The sequence below is a fragment of the Aethalodelphis obliquidens genome, unplaced genomic scaffold, assembly GCF_003676395.1.
Source record: "Aethalodelphis obliquidens isolate GAN/ISIS:26980383/991018 unplaced genomic scaffold, ASM367639v1 scaffold35, whole genome shotgun sequence".
In the NCBI taxonomy this organism is placed as follows: Eukaryota; Metazoa; Chordata; class Mammalia; order Artiodactyla; family Delphinidae; genus Aethalodelphis; species Aethalodelphis obliquidens.
The window spans coordinates 490,616-509,303 of NW_020837979.1; the positions used below are offsets into that span (position 1 = coordinate 490,616).

At 45.3% G+C, this 18,688-nt stretch overlaps 2 protein-coding genes across 12 annotated transcripts in view; both read right to left on the reverse strand.

Moving 5' to 3' along the window:
• CCDC138 (coiled-coil domain containing 138) overlaps window positions 1-15,046 on the reverse strand; it is a 48,912-nt gene extending 33,866 nt beyond the window's left edge. The window contains exons 1-9 of one of the 8 annotated variants that reach the window (XM_027128659.1): window positions 14,648-15,046; window positions 14,132-14,189; window positions 13,520-13,680; window positions 10,968-11,090; window positions 9,077-9,261; window positions 6,967-7,125; window positions 4,069-4,188; window positions 1,168-1,245; window positions 948-1,055 (exon numbers count right to left, since the gene is read on the reverse strand). In XM_027128659.1, coding sequence (XP_026984460.1) covers window positions 948-1,055; window positions 1,168-1,245; window positions 4,069-4,188; window positions 6,967-7,125; window positions 9,077-9,261; window positions 10,968-11,090; window positions 13,520-13,680; window positions 14,132-14,189; window positions 14,648-14,984 — 1,329 coding nt within the window. In that variant the 5' untranslated portion in view covers window positions 14,985-15,046. Of the gene's footprint in view, window positions 1-947; window positions 1,072-1,167; window positions 1,248-4,068; window positions 4,189-6,966; window positions 7,126-9,076; window positions 9,265-10,967; window positions 11,096-13,519; window positions 13,681-14,131; window positions 14,190-14,373; window positions 14,412-14,647 lie in introns of those variants that run through there. The other 7 variants (XM_027128656.1, XM_027128661.1, XM_027128663.1 and 4 more) reach the window with 7 other exon arrangements.
• A 632-nt stretch (window positions 15,047-15,678) lies between these two features.
• RGPD4 (RANBP2 like and GRIP domain containing 4) overlaps window positions 15,679-18,688 on the reverse strand; it is a 53,589-nt gene continuing 50,579 nt past the window's right edge. For all 4 annotated transcript variants that reach the window (XM_027128652.1, XM_027128653.1, XM_027128651.1 and 1 more), the window contains 3 exons: window positions 17,680-17,953; window positions 17,228-17,553; window positions 15,679-16,856 (listed from right to left, as the gene is read on the reverse strand). In XM_027128652.1, the coding sequence (XP_026984453.1) occupies window positions 16,551-16,856; window positions 17,228-17,553; window positions 17,680-17,953 (906 nt within the window). In that variant the 3' untranslated portion in view covers window positions 15,679-16,550. The remainder of the gene's footprint in view (window positions 16,857-17,227; window positions 17,554-17,679; window positions 17,954-18,688) is intronic.

Sequence of the window (18,688 nt, forward strand, 5' to 3'; positions counted from 1 at the left end):
CTCCTGGACGAGACGCGGAGGCCGGGCCAGCGATGCTGTGGGCTTGGCTCCCTATCCGCCCCACGTCGATAGTCCGCCCCGAGATGATCTCCCACCGCAGGTGCCGGAGGGGACACAGGCCGGGTCCTCTGTGCTCAGGGCAGCACGGCCCAGAGCCGCGGCACCTCCCTGCTGACACCCCGCAGCACCGCCAAGCGGGGGCCCCGAGAGCTTGGCACAAGCAGCTCCCCCAGGCCTGGCCCTGCGGACGGACGAGGTCCCCGGCCTTCCGTCGAGGAGGTCCCGTGCGTGGACCCCTGCGCAGAGCTGGGAGCGCGGCGGCTCCTGCTTGATCCGCGCCGGCCCGTCACAGGCCAGACGGTGCCCGTCCCACGGCAGCTCCTGCCTCTGCTGCTGGGGCTCCCGTTGCCATCCTTAAACAAGGCCATCCGCCCAGTTCACTTTATGAAAAACTACAGCATTTATCAAAACCACTGAAGCCCAGTGAGGTATCACTACCCACCCACTGCAAAGGTCAAAATAAGAAAGACTGAAAACACCAAATGTTTTTTGGTGCCATAAAAGCTGACAGCAAACTTTTTAGCCAAGTTGTCACACACATTGCTGGCAGGAGTATGCATGGCGTGACCACTCTGGAAAACTGGCAGTTGCCCCCCAAATTAAATATACCTCTACCTTATGACCCAGAAATTCCAGTCTTGGCTATATTTCCAAGAGGAATGAAAATACATGTCTCTAAAAAGCCTTATACATGAATATTCTTAGCAGCTAAACGTTTTGTTTTGTTTTTGCAAACAAAAGCATATCTGAAATATTATAGCAATACTTTTCTACAAAGAAATTATCACAGTGAATCCTTTCACACTAGGAAGAATGTTTGCTAAAGGGGAAAAAAAATAAGGAAGAGAAAAATGTCCTGGCATTCCAATGGAGAAATCATATCATACCTTATGAGGTTTTGAAACTGGTACTTTTTCCTGTTTTAAACTTTTTGCTTCGTGAGCGGCGTGGGGATTTCCTTTCAATCTCTGTATTGTCATAAACTCACACTTCCTCTGTGACAGTACATATCCGTGAATTAAAAGAAAATTATATTAAAAGTGAGAAAGTCCAAAGGCAGTCATTTTAAATTTCACTTGTGTCTCAAGAGAAGAGCAGGTACCTTACCTGTAAATTATCTAAACGAGCTTGAACTCTCTTAGCCTGAACCTCCAACTTCCTGTTTTCTTCACTGACTTCATTTAACTAAGGTAGGAAAACATTAGATATTTCAATAGAAACCTCAAGCCAGTTTCCTACTGAAGTTTTCCCAGTGTACCATCTTATCTAGTCTGTGTTACCAAGCAACATAACGTAACAGACAGAGGTAGCGTCCATGATTAAAGATCACAGCTAAAACCATCATTTGGTCCTAAAACATTAAGAGTTTCTAAGAAAGTTTACTTCATTCTATGAAAAATGTGCAAGTCTCCTAACATCTTACACGTATACATTTTAATAAGAAACGTCTTTTAGTTGAACTTTTTATTGAAGTATAATGTATGTACAGAAAAGTGTACCAATCATTAAATATCACCATAACGAATTACTGCGATTGGAGTAAATGTATCTGTTAATTTAGGAAAACTGACATCTTTACCATATTGAGTCTTCTCATCCCTGAACATAACATAGCCTTCAACTTACTTCGGTCCTCTTTAGTTGCTTTTAATTAACATTTTGCACCCCTCAGTATGCATGTTTTATACATGTATAATCTTTCTTTAGATTTATTCCTGGATAGCCAATGCTTTTTGATGCTACTACCCATAGTATCTTTCAATAAACATTCACTACTTGATTATTGTTGATATACAGAAATACACTTGATATTTCATATACTGAACTTATACCCAAAGATTCTCCTAAATTTGTTTAATTCTAATAACTTGTCTGTATGCTCACTTGGATACTTACTACATCTGCGCATAATCATGTCATCGGAGGATAATTCTTATTTCTTCCTTCCCGACCCTGACTTTCCTCTCCTCACTGCACTGACCAGGACTTCAGCACAAAGTTCAACAAAACAGTTAACAGTGAGCACCTTTATCTTGTTCTGATCTCAAGGGAAAAGATTTCAATAACGTACATTAAGTGTGATTCAGAAGTTGGTTTTTTTTTTTGTAGGTACTCTATGAGAATTAAGTTCTCTTCTATTACTAGTTATTACCTTTGGGCTGGTGCTGAACTTTAAATCAAGGACTTACACGATTCTTCCCCTTTTATCAGACGATGTGTTAATTTTCCAATGACAAATGACCCTGTATTCCTGGACCAAGTCCACTGAGTTGTATTATACTTTTTGTGTACCTCTGGATTCAATTTGCTGATATTAAAAATTTTTGCATCTGTACTCATGGGAGACTGGCTTGCATTTTTTTTTTTTCTTGTAATGTTCTTGACAGGTTTCGTTTCAAGGTTATGCTGGCCTCATACAACAAGAAAGGGAGCATTTCTCTTTCTCTGTTTATGTAAATAAGGTACATGATATTTCCTCCTTAAAAGTTAGCCAATAGTCTTATGCTCCTTCTTTGAAGGTAAGGTGTCTTATTTTTCTCTGATTTTATCTTTATCTAAAATCTTCGTGTCTTACAATAGCGTGCTCATATGGTTTCCTCAATATTTACCCTGCTTAGGTTCACAGAATTTCTTAGAATCTACAGGTTGGCATCTTTCACCAGCTTTGGGTATCACCTCTTCACATATTACATTTTTGCCTCATTAACTACTTTTGGAACTCCCGTGTTAAACTTCTTCATTATGTCCCACATGCCTCTCTTGTGAATTTTCCAACCTTTCCCCACTCCTATCAATAGGTTCAAACTCGTAATAATGCACACTTCCCGTCACCACACACTCATCAAACACACGTAAGATTATCAAGGATTATATCCACCTAAGAGACAGGTATGGGCAACAATACACCAATACTAGCAGTTAAAGAAACCCTTCTCAAAAAAGAGTGCTCGCCTGAGACTGTGATGGGAAAAGGCAGTCTCTCCAGGATAAGGAGGCTTCCAGACAACCGTGAGTCAAGTTCACACGCTAATTGTGGGAGGTTAGACCTGATTCAGAGAAGCCAGGTCACCAGGTGAAGTGAGAAATGGGGGACCTAGTTATCACTGCCAAGGGGAAAGGTCGTAACAAGTAGTGAAGAGCACACAGCTAGCCAAGGGATTCCAGGAGCCCAGTTCTCTCTCAGAGTACGAGCTCACCAACATGTTGGAACCCACGAAGTTCCCCAGCCCAAGGCCTTAACCACTAAAGTGACGAGCTTCACCTGCTTCTGCTCATCTATGCGTCCCTCCCCACGAACACACACAATCACTCTCCTGTCCCTCTTCCACAGAGCCCGTCACTTTCACGTCTTTCAGGCAAAAACTGGCAAAGGGAAGTGAAAAAAAAAAGTACAACTCCTAAGAATTTGGTGCAACTTGAGTATTATTAAGCACGGAGCTAAACCACAGTACTTACAAACGTAAGGGTAGTGCACCGTGACACAGTGGGCGTGAGCTCACACTCCACTTACACACGTAAGGGCAGTGCACTGTGACACAGTGGGCGTGAGCTCACACTCCACTTACACACATAAGGGCAGCGCACCGTGACACAGTGGGCATGAGCTCACACTCCCCAGCACAGGATCAACACATCACAGACACTCCAAAAACAAAGAGTGGTGTGTTACAGCAGGTGCAAGAACAGCACAAAGCTACAAACCAGCACCTAAAGTACCCAGGTTAGCAGGTTTTCTTTTGCTTGTTTTTAATCTAGTCATTGCTCTTAATAGTTTAAAAAATTTCAAGTTGTCAAACGTCTCAGCTGGTTGTCAGAACAGATGATGAGAAACCAAGAGCTTAATAATACTTTATTTATGTTTGGAAGTATTTTATAATAAAGGTAACAAATAAAGATAATCAAGGTTTTCTCTAGCCAGAATATGTTCTAAGATTTTGACTTACAATTTGTTAATCTATATAGTTCTAAGAATGTCTTAGAATCTAATATAGATAAAATAGGTCTTACCTGTTTTTTTAAGCTATCATTCAATTCTTTCAATGCATCAAAAGAGGACCTTAGCCTCCTGCTTTCTTTATTTCTTTCCTTAAGAACTTCAGTTAAGCGCTCAACTTCTGCATCATGTTGCTAGGAGGGAAAAAGTACAGATTCTATGTCACTAATGCCACTGAACATAAATTAATTAAAAATTAAAACTCCTTGAATCACATAGACTTTAATCAGTGTATTTAAGCATAACGACTAATAATGCAAATGATTTATAAAAACTGTATAATCAACCAAACTAATAACAAAACATTAAAAGCATATGTTAAGTACCTATTAAAACATATTACACAAATTAATTAGCAATAAGGCTACTTTCTGTTTCTGCTCAGAAAAATCCACAACAGAAACACACTGAAATAATTTCTATTTGACATCATGGAATGATAAAACAATGAAGGATTTCTGATCCTTTTCAGAGACTAGTTAATTATTCATAGCTTTGTGAATTAAAATTTAAGGTTTAAATTACCCTTGTGGAGTAGAAGTAATATTCCACAGAACTAATTTCTTGTTCTCATAAATTAGCTAAAATTGTACATCTCAAGAAACTTAAATACATAATAAAATTTCCTGAGACCCAAGCTATTCGACTTTCCTTAACCAGTTTTATAAATGATTAAAATCAATTTCCCCTCTAATTCCATTTAAATGAGAGCACTTTTAGATTTAAATTGTGAATACTTATATAGTTTCTTTCACCTTTTACTCTCAAATTTATGCGTAATGTATTAAAACAAGCAAGTTTCCACAGGAAATCAAGAAACTGAGTTAATTTCCTTCTTTCAAGTAATCATCTAGTTCCCATTAAAATAAAGCAGTTAGCTTTATACTTATTACAAGTAGCATACAAATCCAAAGAGCAAAATATCAAGGCTAAAACTGGATGGAGAGCGCTGAGAATCCAAGCATTCATTCTTTTGCCCTGTTTAAAAATCCAAGCTTGTGAAAAAAATTAGCTTTATGCAACTTTATTACATTAAATGACTCCTTAAATAACTTAGGATATGGTTACATATACTATATGTATTTTAAAAATTAGATTAACATTCTCACTGTACAAATCTTCCACCTCCAGAAGAGATTAAAAATGTATGACGTGGGTTCCATTTCCAGAGGGATAAGCCCCACTGCACTCTGCCTCTCTTACCGATTACAACTAATTACAACTAAAAACCGTACACAAAACACAAAAAGCAACTACCTAAGGAATGTCAAAGGGAAACAAAAGCAGGGAATAGTAGAAAGGAGGGAAAACCTGGAGAAGAAACCATCAAGGGGCTGAAGTTTCCTGGGTTTCGTTTTCCCTTGCAGTCTTGCCCCAGGGCAGGCCCCAGACACTGCTAATTGGAGAGAAACTGCTTTTCAGGGCTGGGAAACCAGGAAGAGGGGACCCCAGGAGCCAAGGACTGTGCTCAAATCTGGATCAGCCCTGAGCCGGCGAAAGCAGCAGAGCAAAGGGGCAGAGACAGGAGTTCAGTTTAGAAACAGCCCCACTGTGTGTAGGCACCTTAAAGACCCAGAGCATCACAGCAAAGGCTGAGAACCCCCAGCGGTGCCTGCATGACAGGCTCCAGAGCAACAGCACAGGCTTTGGAAACCGAGCGAGGGGGGCACAGCCCACACGGTGAGAAAACACTCAGCCTCAACCCACTGGGCTCACTGCTTCAGAAATGAACACATACAACCAACGTTCTCCAGAGTGTTATGAAAGGATCCAGAATCTATACAAAATTAATAATATCCAAAAGGTCCCAAAGACAATCCCAAACTCACCGCACATACAAAAAACCAGAAGAATGTGGTTAGGTTTCAAGAAAAATGCCAACCCTTAGGTGATCTAGAGTGGTATTTTTAACTTAATTCCAAATGCCAATGAATGCAAATGGAAAGACAGAATTCTCATGAGAAAAATTGAAAATAATTGGAAAATTTAGAACTTTAAAATGCCAGAAATAAAACAATTCTCTAGACAAGATCAACTGCAACATGGAAATGAAAGAAGAAACTGTGATCCCGTGATCAAATCTGAAGGGTGCACAAGAAAAGGACTGGAGAGAGGAACAGACTCAGAAACCTGCGGGGTGACAGCAAAGTGGGAGGGGGGGAGGGTGCTTGCTGGGGGGTGCGGGGAGGTTGGGGGGGACGGATAGCTACGAGGAGCACGTGGGAACCCTGGGGGCCGGGACTACTCTTTTTCTTGATCACGGCGCCCATCGCGAGACTGCATGCGCTTTCAAAACAAATAGTAAATTCTCCTCTATATAAGTTGCACGTATAGTAACCCATCTCTCGATAGGAAACAAAGAACAATACCGTACAACCTACCTGACAGTCTCGATAAAAATATTTAATCTGAATATAAACATTAGGAAACAATCAGGCAAATACAGAATAAGACACACTCTTTAAGACTACAGGCCAAAAGTTTTCAAAGAAAAGCCTCAGAGAAAGCAAAAATGGTGACGTGGATTGCTCTAGATGCAGAGAAACCAATGAGATTTGCCTGCATTTTGTCTAGTTCCTTGATCAGAGAACAAAACAAAAAGCAATAAAAGACAATTTGGGGACCCACTGGGAAAGTGAGCGTGGACTGTGTATGTATTTTAAGTTAAATTATATAATTAGCATGCATTTCCTGTTCAACGGTGGTGTGGAGAACACCCTCATTTCTGAGGCAATTCACAGCACGGAAGAAGGACTTAGGGTGCTGGGTCTTGATTTTTGCAACCCACCTTCAACTGGTCCAGGAAAAATGTGAGGGCGGGAAGGCTGAGCAAATGTGCAAATGCGAACGAGTAGGGAGCCCAAACCAGAGGAGGAGGGCCCTGCCCGCTAAAGTCAGCGCCATGCGCTTACCTCCTTCAAGATCTGGAACCTTGTAAGAACCTCTTCTTTGACACCTTTAATTTTATTCAAGGCACTTTCATGTCTGAAAAGCAGCTCTTCTCTCTCAGCCAGAAAGCGTGCTCGCTTTTGAAGCTCTTCAGCAAATTGCTGTTGTGCTGCAGTTCCACACTGCATGGAAAGGGCAGAGTTCAGTGTTTTTCAGAAGCACACGCACCAGCGGTACAAGTGAGTCTCATTCGTTGAGGTGGCAGCTCAATCGAACGGCGTTTCGGACGCATGGGAACCAAGTGGGCGCAGATGCAGCACCAACCAGACCGGCATGCGGGCGACCCTGTACTTTGCAGGATCCACCAGTGAGACTCCGCTGCGAGGACTCGAGAGAATTTGGGGCGCAAGCAAGGTGAGCACCGCGGAGCTCCCCGCGCCCGCCGGGATGCCCGCCACCCCTCCCCTTCCCATCGCCTGGGATGCCCTCCAGCCACCTTCCCTGCCCCGACGCCAGCTGAGCTCCCCTGGAGAAAGCCTCATACCTGAAGAGGCACTCCCGTGCGGCCCAGAGATCCTCTCCCACCTCCCCGCATTCCCCACGGTGCCTATGCAAACCTTCTCCACCCTCCACCCCGAATCCATCACCTCCTCCAGCCTCTGTGCAGGCAGCCGGTCTCTGCCTTCGCGGGGGAACAGAAGACAGCGCGAGGACGCAGCCTTACAAAGGGAGGCCGGCCTCCCACTGCCTCTGCCTCCTGGGGAGACTGCTGCCACTCAGTGCTCTATTATTTCCAACACTCCCATCGCATCAGAAATGAAATCTCTCTGGATCCCGCCCACTGGCCTCCCCTCCTCACAAACTTCTTTAAAATGTTGTCTACGTTTGCTGAGCCCTCTTGACATCCCAGTCACTCCTCGATGTACTGATACTTTCATCTGGCCTCAATCCACGTCCCCTACTGAACCAGCTGCCCAATCACTGAACCCGCAGGTCCCGCTCCAGCCCTGGTTTCACGCATCGCACACTCTGGTCCCCTCCTTCCTCGCCTCCCTGACACCACCTCCTCCGGGTCCCCTTTCCCCGCCACGGGCTCTACTCCCTCCACTGCCCTTCAATTACTGCTGCTCCTCAAGACTGGGGATTAAGCTGCTTTCTTCCTCCATACTTTCTCTGCTTGGTTCCATCCACCCAGGGGCTAAAAGCACTGCGCACGCAACTCACTGTTTCCAAACTGCGGTGCTCGGCTCTTTCTCCCAAGCTCCAGACTCAAGTCCACACTGCCTACTAACATCTCCACCTGTGTGCTTTCAGGTGGCACAAAATACTCATGTCCAAAATTGAAATCGATTAGCCATCAGGGGAATGCAAATCAAAACCACGAGACAGCACTTCACATCCACTAGGATGGCTAGAATCAAAAAGACAGAGAAAAACTGGAACCCCTGTGCAGCACTGGTGGGATGTAAAATGGTGCAGTCGTTTTGGAAAACAGTTTGACAGGTCCTCAAAAAGTGAGACATGGGCTTCCCTGGTGGCGCATGGTTGAGAGTCCGCCTGCCGATGCAGGGGACGCGGGTCCGTGCCCCGGTCTGGGAGGATCCCACATGCCGCGGAGCGGCTGGGCCCGTGAGCCATGGCTGCTGAGCCTGTGCTCCGCAACGGGAGAGTCCACAACAGTGAGAGGCCCGCGTACCGCAAAAAAAAAAAATATATATATATATATATGTGTATATATATATATATACACATATATTTCCAACTAGAAGAATTTCAAACAGAAATTGTCATTACATATACTTCTGCTTCCTTCTGTACTCCCACATAGTGGATGCTTGAGAAAGACGTGAATTACATCCTTTAGAGACAAAGAAGATAAAGGCCACTATTCTGAATTCTGGTGAGAGCTGACAGGAGAACTTTTTACATATAGGTATTTAAAACAATGAATCTAGAACACCTACTTCAAAAAGCATACTTTACTAGCAAATTCTGTTTTATTTCTTCAGTAAGGATGGGATGGAAATACACACTTAACTAACACAAAACGAAACAACTGTGTTCGTGTTTCCTCAATGTTCGGCGCTGACATCATCAACATTTCCGGACCCTCGGTTTGGCCTGAGGGCTCACCTGCAGTTTCTGGTGTATCTGGAGTAACTCATCGTAGATCTGGTTGACCTGACGTGGAAGCACACCCTGCTTGTTTGAGGCTCTGGACGCTGGGGAGCTGACACGTTTCAAAGGAGACTCACTAGCGTCACTGCAACAGTCAGTCCAGTTCCTTGAATCTGAGGCCAAATTAGTTGGTTCAGCAACTGCTAAGAAAATTAAACTTAAATTAAAAACTTAATTTATAGTTTTAAGTATCCTCATAGTATTGTTAAAAAGTTTCAAGGACTATATGCAGAGAGAAAGAATGACATAGCAAACAGGGAACATTTAGAAGATTTGGATGAAGGCCGCACAGGAATTCTTTGTGGTCTTTTTGCAACTTCTCTGTAAATCTGAGATTACTCCAAAAATGAGTGCGCGAAAGCACTTATGGATTAACTACCTAGGCCAAGAAATGGAAAGTTACCTCAGAAACTCCGGAGCACATTCCCTTCTCTCCCTTACACCAAATTAACCGCTAACCCAAATACAGTGCTCATCATTGTTTCACTTCTTTTTAATTTTTACTACTTATGTTTAAAAAATTATTTGTTTTGCCTGTCTTTAAACTTTATATAACGTCTGTAGTTAAATAATCATATAATTACACAAGCTCTATAACCTCCCCCGTTAAATAACGCGTTCCTGCATTAACGATGGCGGCAGGTTCACCACCCTCCACTGCTTCACCTGTGCTGCGTTTTTGCACACGGACACCTGAGCAGTGCTGCCTGCACAGAGGCCAGGCGGCCCTGCACCTGGCTCCCGGCGCCCACGGTGAGCACTCCCCTAGGGCACACGATCAGCAGCAACGCTGCAGGGTTGCCGGGTACACGTGCAGAGTCAACTGCGTGGTGCCCAAAGCTAACCAGCTCCCCTGACAGCAGTGGAGGGCGAGGCCCTCCTGCTCAGCTCCTCGCCAGCACTGAGCTATCAGAACTCATGCTCCGCTAATCCTGAGCACAGTGGTTTTCCCTTGCACTGGCCTCCAGCTGGGGCAGCGCCCCGGCTTTAAGAAGGGCTCTCCCACAGTACTCCCCGTCTTGGACAGACTGGGGAGCCAAGACAAAAAGTAGGAACGTTTAAAAAGGAAAACGTCTCCCTTCCCTCACTCAGCAGACGCCCTTCAAGGGGAGACACCCTCTTCGGGCTCCCGTCCCCCCAGCACCGGCCTGAAGACTCCTTAGTTCTGTCAGCCTTTACACACACTCAGCACTTGTTCAGTGGTCATCCGTGGGAAAATCCACCGCACAGCAGGAAACACAAGCCGGCAGTATTCTTCATGCTCCTCGCACAGTGAGACGAATGATGAAGAGGACGGAGCAGCGAGTGTCCTGTGTGTGCGGGAGACACAGAGGCTCCCAGGGGCAGCTCGGTCCTGCAGCCAACAGGGGAGGGCACCACCCCAGCTGCCTCTTTCCCTGAAATCCTGGCAAAACTAGGATAGGCAGCCAGGTACACAGAGAGCAACTACTGGCTCAGGGCCAAAGGAAGCCAGACCTCAAGTGATCTGGACTATTTTCCTAAAATGTTTAAGGAATAGCCACCTACTACCATAATTTTACTCACTTCCTAACAAATACTGACATGAAAAAGAACTGAAGAAATTATAAAAATATTCAGTTGATTATTAAGCGCTTTTGATAAACTCTGAGAGTGTACAAATTCTACTGGAAAATCATGAAGTTTATTTTTTCTTCTGCTTTAGCTTAATGACGAGCGCAGTAACAAGCTCATGGCTTACAAAAATCCAGGACACAGAAATACAGACCCCTGAGAACCAGGGTTATTAGTATGGGGTAAGCTTTATGTGCCCTACTCGACAGAGTTACTGTTTAAATGACTGTTCCAAAATGAGTATTTCTCTTACCTTTGTTTATCTGTTTAAAAGACTGCTTGTTTATTTCGGAGGTACTAACCCTATGATCATTCCCAATGAACTCTTCTTCTGTTTCCCGTTGTTTTAAATCTTGAAAAGAATCCAGTTCCTCATCTAGGCTTTAAAAAAAATTCTATCACAGCATTCTGGAAGATTTCTATAGCATTTAAAGCAGGTGAGACTGCTTTTCACATATTAACAGCGTAACAACTGTGAAAAACGTAACAAGTAAACATGTTTAAAAAAGCAAAAGGAAAAAATGTAAAGTACCGATCACTGATGCTGAAAACTCACTACAAAGATCCTTCTACACATTCAAACAGGCTCAACTGCAAACTGCACACCCTGTGGATGCTCCACACTCCTCCTCCTGACCCTGGATGCTGCTGTGCGGCAGATCTGACAGGCACTGCTTTCTCTAATTGTAACTAAGAGAAATAGTGTTGAAGGTGAGAAAACGGAACCCTGAAGTTCAATTAACTGACAGGTGACATAACCAGCAAAAGGTGAAGCAGAACTAGAATCCCAGGTATTCTCTCCAAAAAGATCATCTGAACGTTGACATTTCCAGACCGGTGCTGTTCAAAGAGAATATACTGCAAGTCACAAAAGATAATTTAAAATTTGGGGCAATTCCCTGGCAGTCCAGTGGTTAAGACTCTGTGCTCTCACTGTCAACAGCCCGGGGTTCAATCCCCAGTCGGGGAACTAAGATCTCGCAAGCCCCTCGGTGCCGCAAGAAGAAAAAACAAAATTCTAACAGCCACATTGAAAACATAAAAAGACATGAAATTTTAACAATATGCTATATTTAACCCAGTACATCTAAGACACTGTCATTTTAACATACAATCGATATATATATATATATATATTTTTTTTTTTTTTGTGGTACGCGGGCCTCTCAGTGCTGTGGCCTCTCCCGTTGCGGAGCACAGGCTCCAGACGCGCAGGCTCAGCGGCCATGGCTCACGGGCCCAGCCGCTCCGCGGCATGTGGGATCTTCCCAAATCGGGGCACGAACCCGTGTCCCCTGCATCGGCAGGCGGACTCTCAACCACTGCGCCACAGGAGAAGCCCAATCAATATTTTAAAATAAGACATTTTACATTCTTTTATCCATCTTTAAAATCAGCTGTGTATTTTATACTCACAGCACATCTCAATTCAGACCAGCCCCATCTCAAGAATTCAACAGACACCTGCAGCCTGTGCTGGGCAGCTCTACGACTCCACCCTAGATCACAACTAGGGACTGTGGAAAAACTGTCCAATGTTAGAAATATTCACAGTCCACAAGCCTCAACTTGTAACTTGAAATTACACCCAGACTGCTTACCTTAAAGATGATAAAACCATCAGTTAAATATATGAAAATAATTTCCATGAATTCATAATTAACTTCCAGCAATTTTCTCTTTCCTTCCTCTATATTCGATCAACGCCATGTCCAAATCTTGACTCCAGATCAACTAGGTGACTTTGTGAGCGCCAAAGGAAACAGCAGTAACAGTAATGATGATAAACAGCGGTGCATCTGAGTGCTTCTCTACATACTGAACACTGTTCTAAGTCCTTTACATGGATTAATTCGTTTAATCAGAGAATGAAGCAATTCAAGCTCCAAAATATCAATCACGTTAACAGATACTTTAGGCACAACTTTCTTTTTTTCTCTCCACAATACCCCAACGTTTCATTTTGTATACATACATATCTTTATGGTTTAACGTTATTTCAAAATGTCTGCTCCCTCTCCATACCTAAGCACTTCCTTCTGCCACATATTTTTGGCATTAACAGTATTCAACTTAGAACTTTATTTCACCTTAGCTTCCATTGTTTTTACAGTGGTTTTATCCAGAGTAAAATCTCTTCTGCAAAACTGCTGACCCCTCACAGCCCAGCACCACATCATACGTATACTGTAGGCATTGATACCAGCTCCCTGGGCTGACTTCTTCCATCTCTCTCTCTGCTACCTGGAACACAGTGCTCACCACACCAGGAGACACAACGACACCGACTGAGTTAATACCGCCGCCTAACAAACTTATACTCATTTTAATTAAAAAAAACAGGGGGAGCTTCCCTGGTGGCGCAGTGGTTGAGAGTCCGCCTGCCGATGCATGGGACGCGGGTTCGTGCCCCAGTCCGGGAAGATCCCACATGCCGCGGAGCTGCTGGGCCCGTGAGCCATGGCCGCTGAGCCTGCGCGTCCGGAGCCTGTGCTCCGCAACGGGAGAGGCCGCAACCAAGAGCGAGAGGCCCGCGTACCACAAAAAAAAAAAAGGGAGGTGGGGAGCAAGGTCTTCATTTGGGTCCTGGATGAAGAGCCATCTATCACACAGTGTAAGTAACTGCATTATGCCAGCAAACACGATGCTAGGTTTGTGCTTTTATCAAATTCTCAGTAACAATCACTCAGTTTCTCCAACCACTCAGCAGCCTCCTCTCAGAGAAAAGCAAAAACACACAGGCAGCCCCTGACCCTCCTTAGTTTCCCGAGATGCCCAGGGAGGCCCGAGCAGGACTCGGGCTACCTTGCCATCTGACGGTCCCACGCTTGAGGGCACCACGGGGGGATGCGGGGCCGCGCCTCCTCTCATCAGAGTAACATCTCAGCGACGGACCAGCTTCATCTCCACGTGAGCAGAAACCGAAGTCCTCTGTGAACAGGAAAGACGACTGCAGAGGCTGCTCACTAAGGTTAGATATCAACGACCTCATTCTCGACCCCGAAACGTAGGAGAAGAAAGCTACGTACCGATTTCCTTCCTGTCTCCCTAATGCAGACTTCTAGAAAACAGGCATCAAGTCAGCTCTTCAAACAGCACTGACGTTCATCACCGCCCCCCACCCCCGCACGTGACGCCGTCAACGACGCGGGGAAGCAAGCAGAGCAGGTGCCTCTAACCCTGTTCTATGGGTCGGTACCTAAGGACCGCAGGCGGTAGGCGAACTCCCCGAACGTTCAGAATCCGCCCTCCTTCCACCTCGTCACGACATCCCGCCAGTGCCGAAACGTTCAACACTTTATTTCTCCCCTTTATGCACTTCAAGCATTAAACGCTGCGCAATAAACTACATCTCCTGTGGTGAAAAAAGGAGCGAGCGCCTCCCCAGCCGCGCGGACACCCGGCCCGCCGCCCTACCTGGGGTGCAGGGAGGCCGCCGTCGCCACTCCGCCACGTCCGGCCGCCGGCGCCCGGGCTGAAAGAGAGCGACGGAGCAGTGACCGGGGCGGGCCGGGCCGCCCGGCGCCCCCGCCCCGCACAACCGGCCTGATCCCGGGTCCCCAGCCCGGCGCAGCGCCCCCTCCCTGCCGCCCCGACACGCGCGCCGGGTCCGCGCACAGAGGCGGCCACCGCGGATCCACCAGGCCGGGCGCCCGCACCTTTCGGCTTGAAACCGGCTCGGACTCCCCGCTATGGGGCGGGACCGAGGCGGTTCCAACCCGCACGCAAGTCACAGCCGGGAACGCCTGCCACGCATCTACGCGCTGACGCGCACGGTCCCTCCCGCTCCCGATGCCCGCCGAAAGCACCCTCCTCACGAGTGCACGCACGCCGCCGCCGCCGCCAGGGGCCCTGCCTCGCGCCCACGCTCCGACCCGCAGATCCGGCGACCCGCGGACTTGGCATGCGCCGACAGGCAGGGCAGGACCTCACCTCGGCGGGGCAGCCGCCCCATACGCCGTAGCGCCTTTTGAGGCGCTCCACCATCAGGTCCTGCCCGGGCGGCTTCACCACCCTCGGCTCCATGGCCGCGGCCGCCGTCGTCTCCCTGGCAACGGCGCGCGGCCGGGCGGGGCGGGCGCAGCGGATTTGCGCCGTGACGCACGGCGCGCCGCGCCGCCGACGTCTCCCCGACAAAAGCGCGGCCGCTGGCGCAGGTCCGTGCTCGCGGGCCGTGGGGGCGCGTTGCGGGCCGGTGCGCGGGTCTCTCCTGTTTTCCTTTCCTTCCCGAGGGTCGCGCCGAGGGGCAGCCCGCGCGGGTCCGTCTCATAAGCGCTCGAACCCATCGGAAGCAGCTGTGAGACACTGATCTTGGAGAAGTCGGTTTCGGCCAAAGCATCCGTTACCAAGCTTGTGAGTCCACAGTTGTAATCTTTAGGGCGCCTCCGAGTGCCTCCCGCAGCCTGGAATCCCTCGGGAAGCGCCCGGAAACCCGCATGCATCCACCCACCCACTCCCCGCCCCCCGCATACACACACACACGCAAACACCCCCACACTCGGAGGGTCGGGGCCGTCCGCCGCTCCCGGCACACGGACCCCACATGACCCTCGCACTACAGGCGGTCAGCAGGTGCTGTCCCAGGACTGCCTGTTTCCAAACCCCAAACGGCGCGACAGCCCCACTGCCTCACTACCCGAAATGAGGCGGCTCCGCTGGAAAGAACCCCGGAGGGCAGAAGGCACCGCCGGCAGTGGTTGGAATACGCAAAACGTGCTCTCCCGGGGTGCTCTGTGGTGCCACACGAGTAAGCTGATGAGAACGTGCCCCCTTTTTCTGTCGAACTTTTGACACTAGCCATTTCCAAGTAAGTTTTCAGTGTATACCCAACTGGAAAACAGTCCTCTCCTTGGGAGCTCTGGAAATTAGGTGGCAGTTTAAGTTTACGGATCTTTTATCTCCTTACTTTGGTTCCAGAATGAAAAAACAACTAGATGCACAAGTAATGAATATTTTAAATGTCATGGCTGTTAACAATTGTCACTTTATTTTTGCTACAAAATTCACCAGAAAAAGGTACTGCAACAATCTAGTATAAACCAAATCTTTAACCAAAGAACATGGTATAGATAGACCTTTTTAAAATACTCATACTTTATCACAATAACTGCAAGGAAAAATTCCAGTTCTATCAGAACCAAATGCAGTTTGAGGTAGTAGAAACAGATGACAGGTTTTTTAAAAAGTCTAAATACTCAACTTACTTAAAATGTAAAAATTAATTTAATACCTTGGGAAGAGCACAGGAAGCTACATAACATTTTAAGGAAAGAAGGTACTCTGTTAGCTATACAGGAGGTGCAAGAATTTATAGAAGAGCACTTTGGTTAAGTCTCTACCCTCTGGCTCTACCCACTCACAAGTGAATCTTTATTCATAAATGAGCACACCAATAGTGAAAATTACCAAATATATTCCAAATCTGAAATAAAAACTATCCAAGTCATGGTCCCTTTATCCAAACAGTAAGTATATCCATGCAGGAAGTCTAATATCTTAGAAGAAACTAAAATTGCATATATCATATTCCTTCAATAGTTTGAGAAGGTCTATTGCTTTTAACAAGATTAGTATTACTCCATTTTAATACAAATATGTCAGGAGTACATAAACACAAGTACACCTGAAATACACCAGTGTTTAAACTTTTATTTCACACCATGCAAGGTCAATTATAACACATTAAAAAGTGACAACAGCTATAAGCTGCAATTTTATATTTATACATTGGAAATGTCCATTTTCAAAAGCTGAACATAATTACCATGTTGTCATAACAGCTAGGCTTCAATTCAACTGTTTATACAGGTAAAATCTACTATGAAAAACAATGATTTTATATCTGTCCACATTCTGTGATAACAATTCTTCGACTAACAGACCCTTCAGGAGAACCAAAGGATTCAATCTTTTTCACAGTATCCATGCCATCTTTAACAAACCCAAATACTACATGCTTAAAGTCCAAATGCTCTGCTTTTTTCAGTGTTATGAAAAATTGAGAATTATTGGTATCCTGGCCTCGATTGGCCATGGACAGTAAGCCAGGACTGGTATGTTTCACATCAAAATTTTCATCTTCAAATTTATCTCCATAAATGGACCGTCCTCCTGTTCCATCGTGTTTGGTGATATCTCCCCCCTGAAAAAAGATTTCAATTAACAGGAATCCCAAATAAAATGTTACAAATACATACAGAACTAACCACTAAAGGGTAGGTCCTCAACACCCAGCTTCTTTGAGAACGCAGTCTGAAAACTAAGAAACACCCACTTGTGAAAGAAGACAAACAATGAAAAGATCTTTTTCCCACCCTTGATTTCCAGCAGGTTCAAGGCATTAAAAATACGAACCGTTTTAGGCTGAAAGTTCTTGTGGGGACAGAAGCTGGGGCTGTGGAAATGCTAAAGAAGTCTAAAGAAAATCGTAAGTAAGGAGAAACACCCAAATTCCCCAAGTTGGTGTGCTACACTTTTTCTAGACACCCATTGTGATGTACACTTAAGACTTACTTGGCAAACAAAATTTGGAATCACTCTGTGAAAAATGGAGTTCTTGAAACCAAAGCCCTTCTCTCCAGTGCACAGTGCTCTGAAGTTCTCAGCAGTTTGAGGAACAATGTTTGAAAATAATTCCATGGTTATACGTCCCAGAGGCTCATCATCTGCGCAAACATCAAAAAACACCACAGGATTTGTCTCCTTTGCTCTCGGTGATACCTGTTCTTCCTGGGGTTTCAATAAATTCTGTTGACATTCTTCAAATTTTTTCTTAAAACCATCAGCCATTTCTTTAGTTTTAAATCTCACTGCAAGCTGTTCCACTTTGGCTTCTCCATCTATTAAACAACAAACAACACAGTGACCTTTGTGTTATAATAACTGTTATAAATTGTTTTATGTATTTGTTATCAATTTTAGAAAAATCCCCAAACCGGAAAGTAGCATTTGAGTGTAGAGCTCACCAGCATAATCTGAGGCAGTCCAAACTAAAGCATTGTTGGAAACATTCAAGGGTTTCAGTTCCATTGTTTTGGTGATGACGTGGTTTGCACACACTTTGAGCACCTGGTCTCTTCTCATCAGGACCCGGTAGTAATTCTTCATCGTGTGCCAGAGGATCTTCATGTCTCCAACCCCACGCTCCTTCCACTGACTGGCCTCTCGATCCCACCTGTAAAGTTTGGCTCTCTCTTTAAATAAAATTTCTTCATCTTCTTCTCCAGATTTTACTTCTACCTGTGACAGGACATGAAATTATCTCTAAGATGCTGCTTATAAAATATTCCATAACAAATTCCAAGATCCAAATTCCTTAAGACACTGGCATGAACAGAATTTGAAAACAGTTAACATCCTAGGGTTACAAATACATCTGATTTGGATGAGGCAGGAAAAATCTGTCATTACACATTTTCCCCTTATGTAACATTCTTCCTCATTTTAGAAACTAAATACATTCTTTTACAAGAGAGGTTTCAAAAAAATGCTTGTTCTTAAATATTATCTACTGATTGAGGTTGAAACTGATAAAAGTAATTTGCCTAAAACAACATTCTTGTCCAGAAAAAGTACAATTTACTTTTTATTGAAAGGACTGTGGCAAATATGAGATCAGATGTTGGTTGGGTTTTTTTCTTTTAACCCTAGAATTACGTTACTGAAAACAAACATGCAAAAATTAAGTTCTTCCCAAGGATTTCATATAGAATTTACCAAATAACATTTGTATGTAGATTTCTTTAAAAAGACTATTTGAGGGCTTCCCTGGTGGTGCAGTGGTTGAGAGTCCGCCTGCCGATGCAGGGGACACGGGTTCGTGCCCCGGTCCAGGAGGATCCCACATGCTGCAGAGCAGCTGGGCCCGTAAGCCGTGGCCGCTGAGCCTGCGTGTCCGGAGCCTGTGCTCCGCAACGGGAGAGGCCACAGCAGTGAGAGGCCCGCATACCGCAAAAAAAAAAAAAAAAAAAAAAA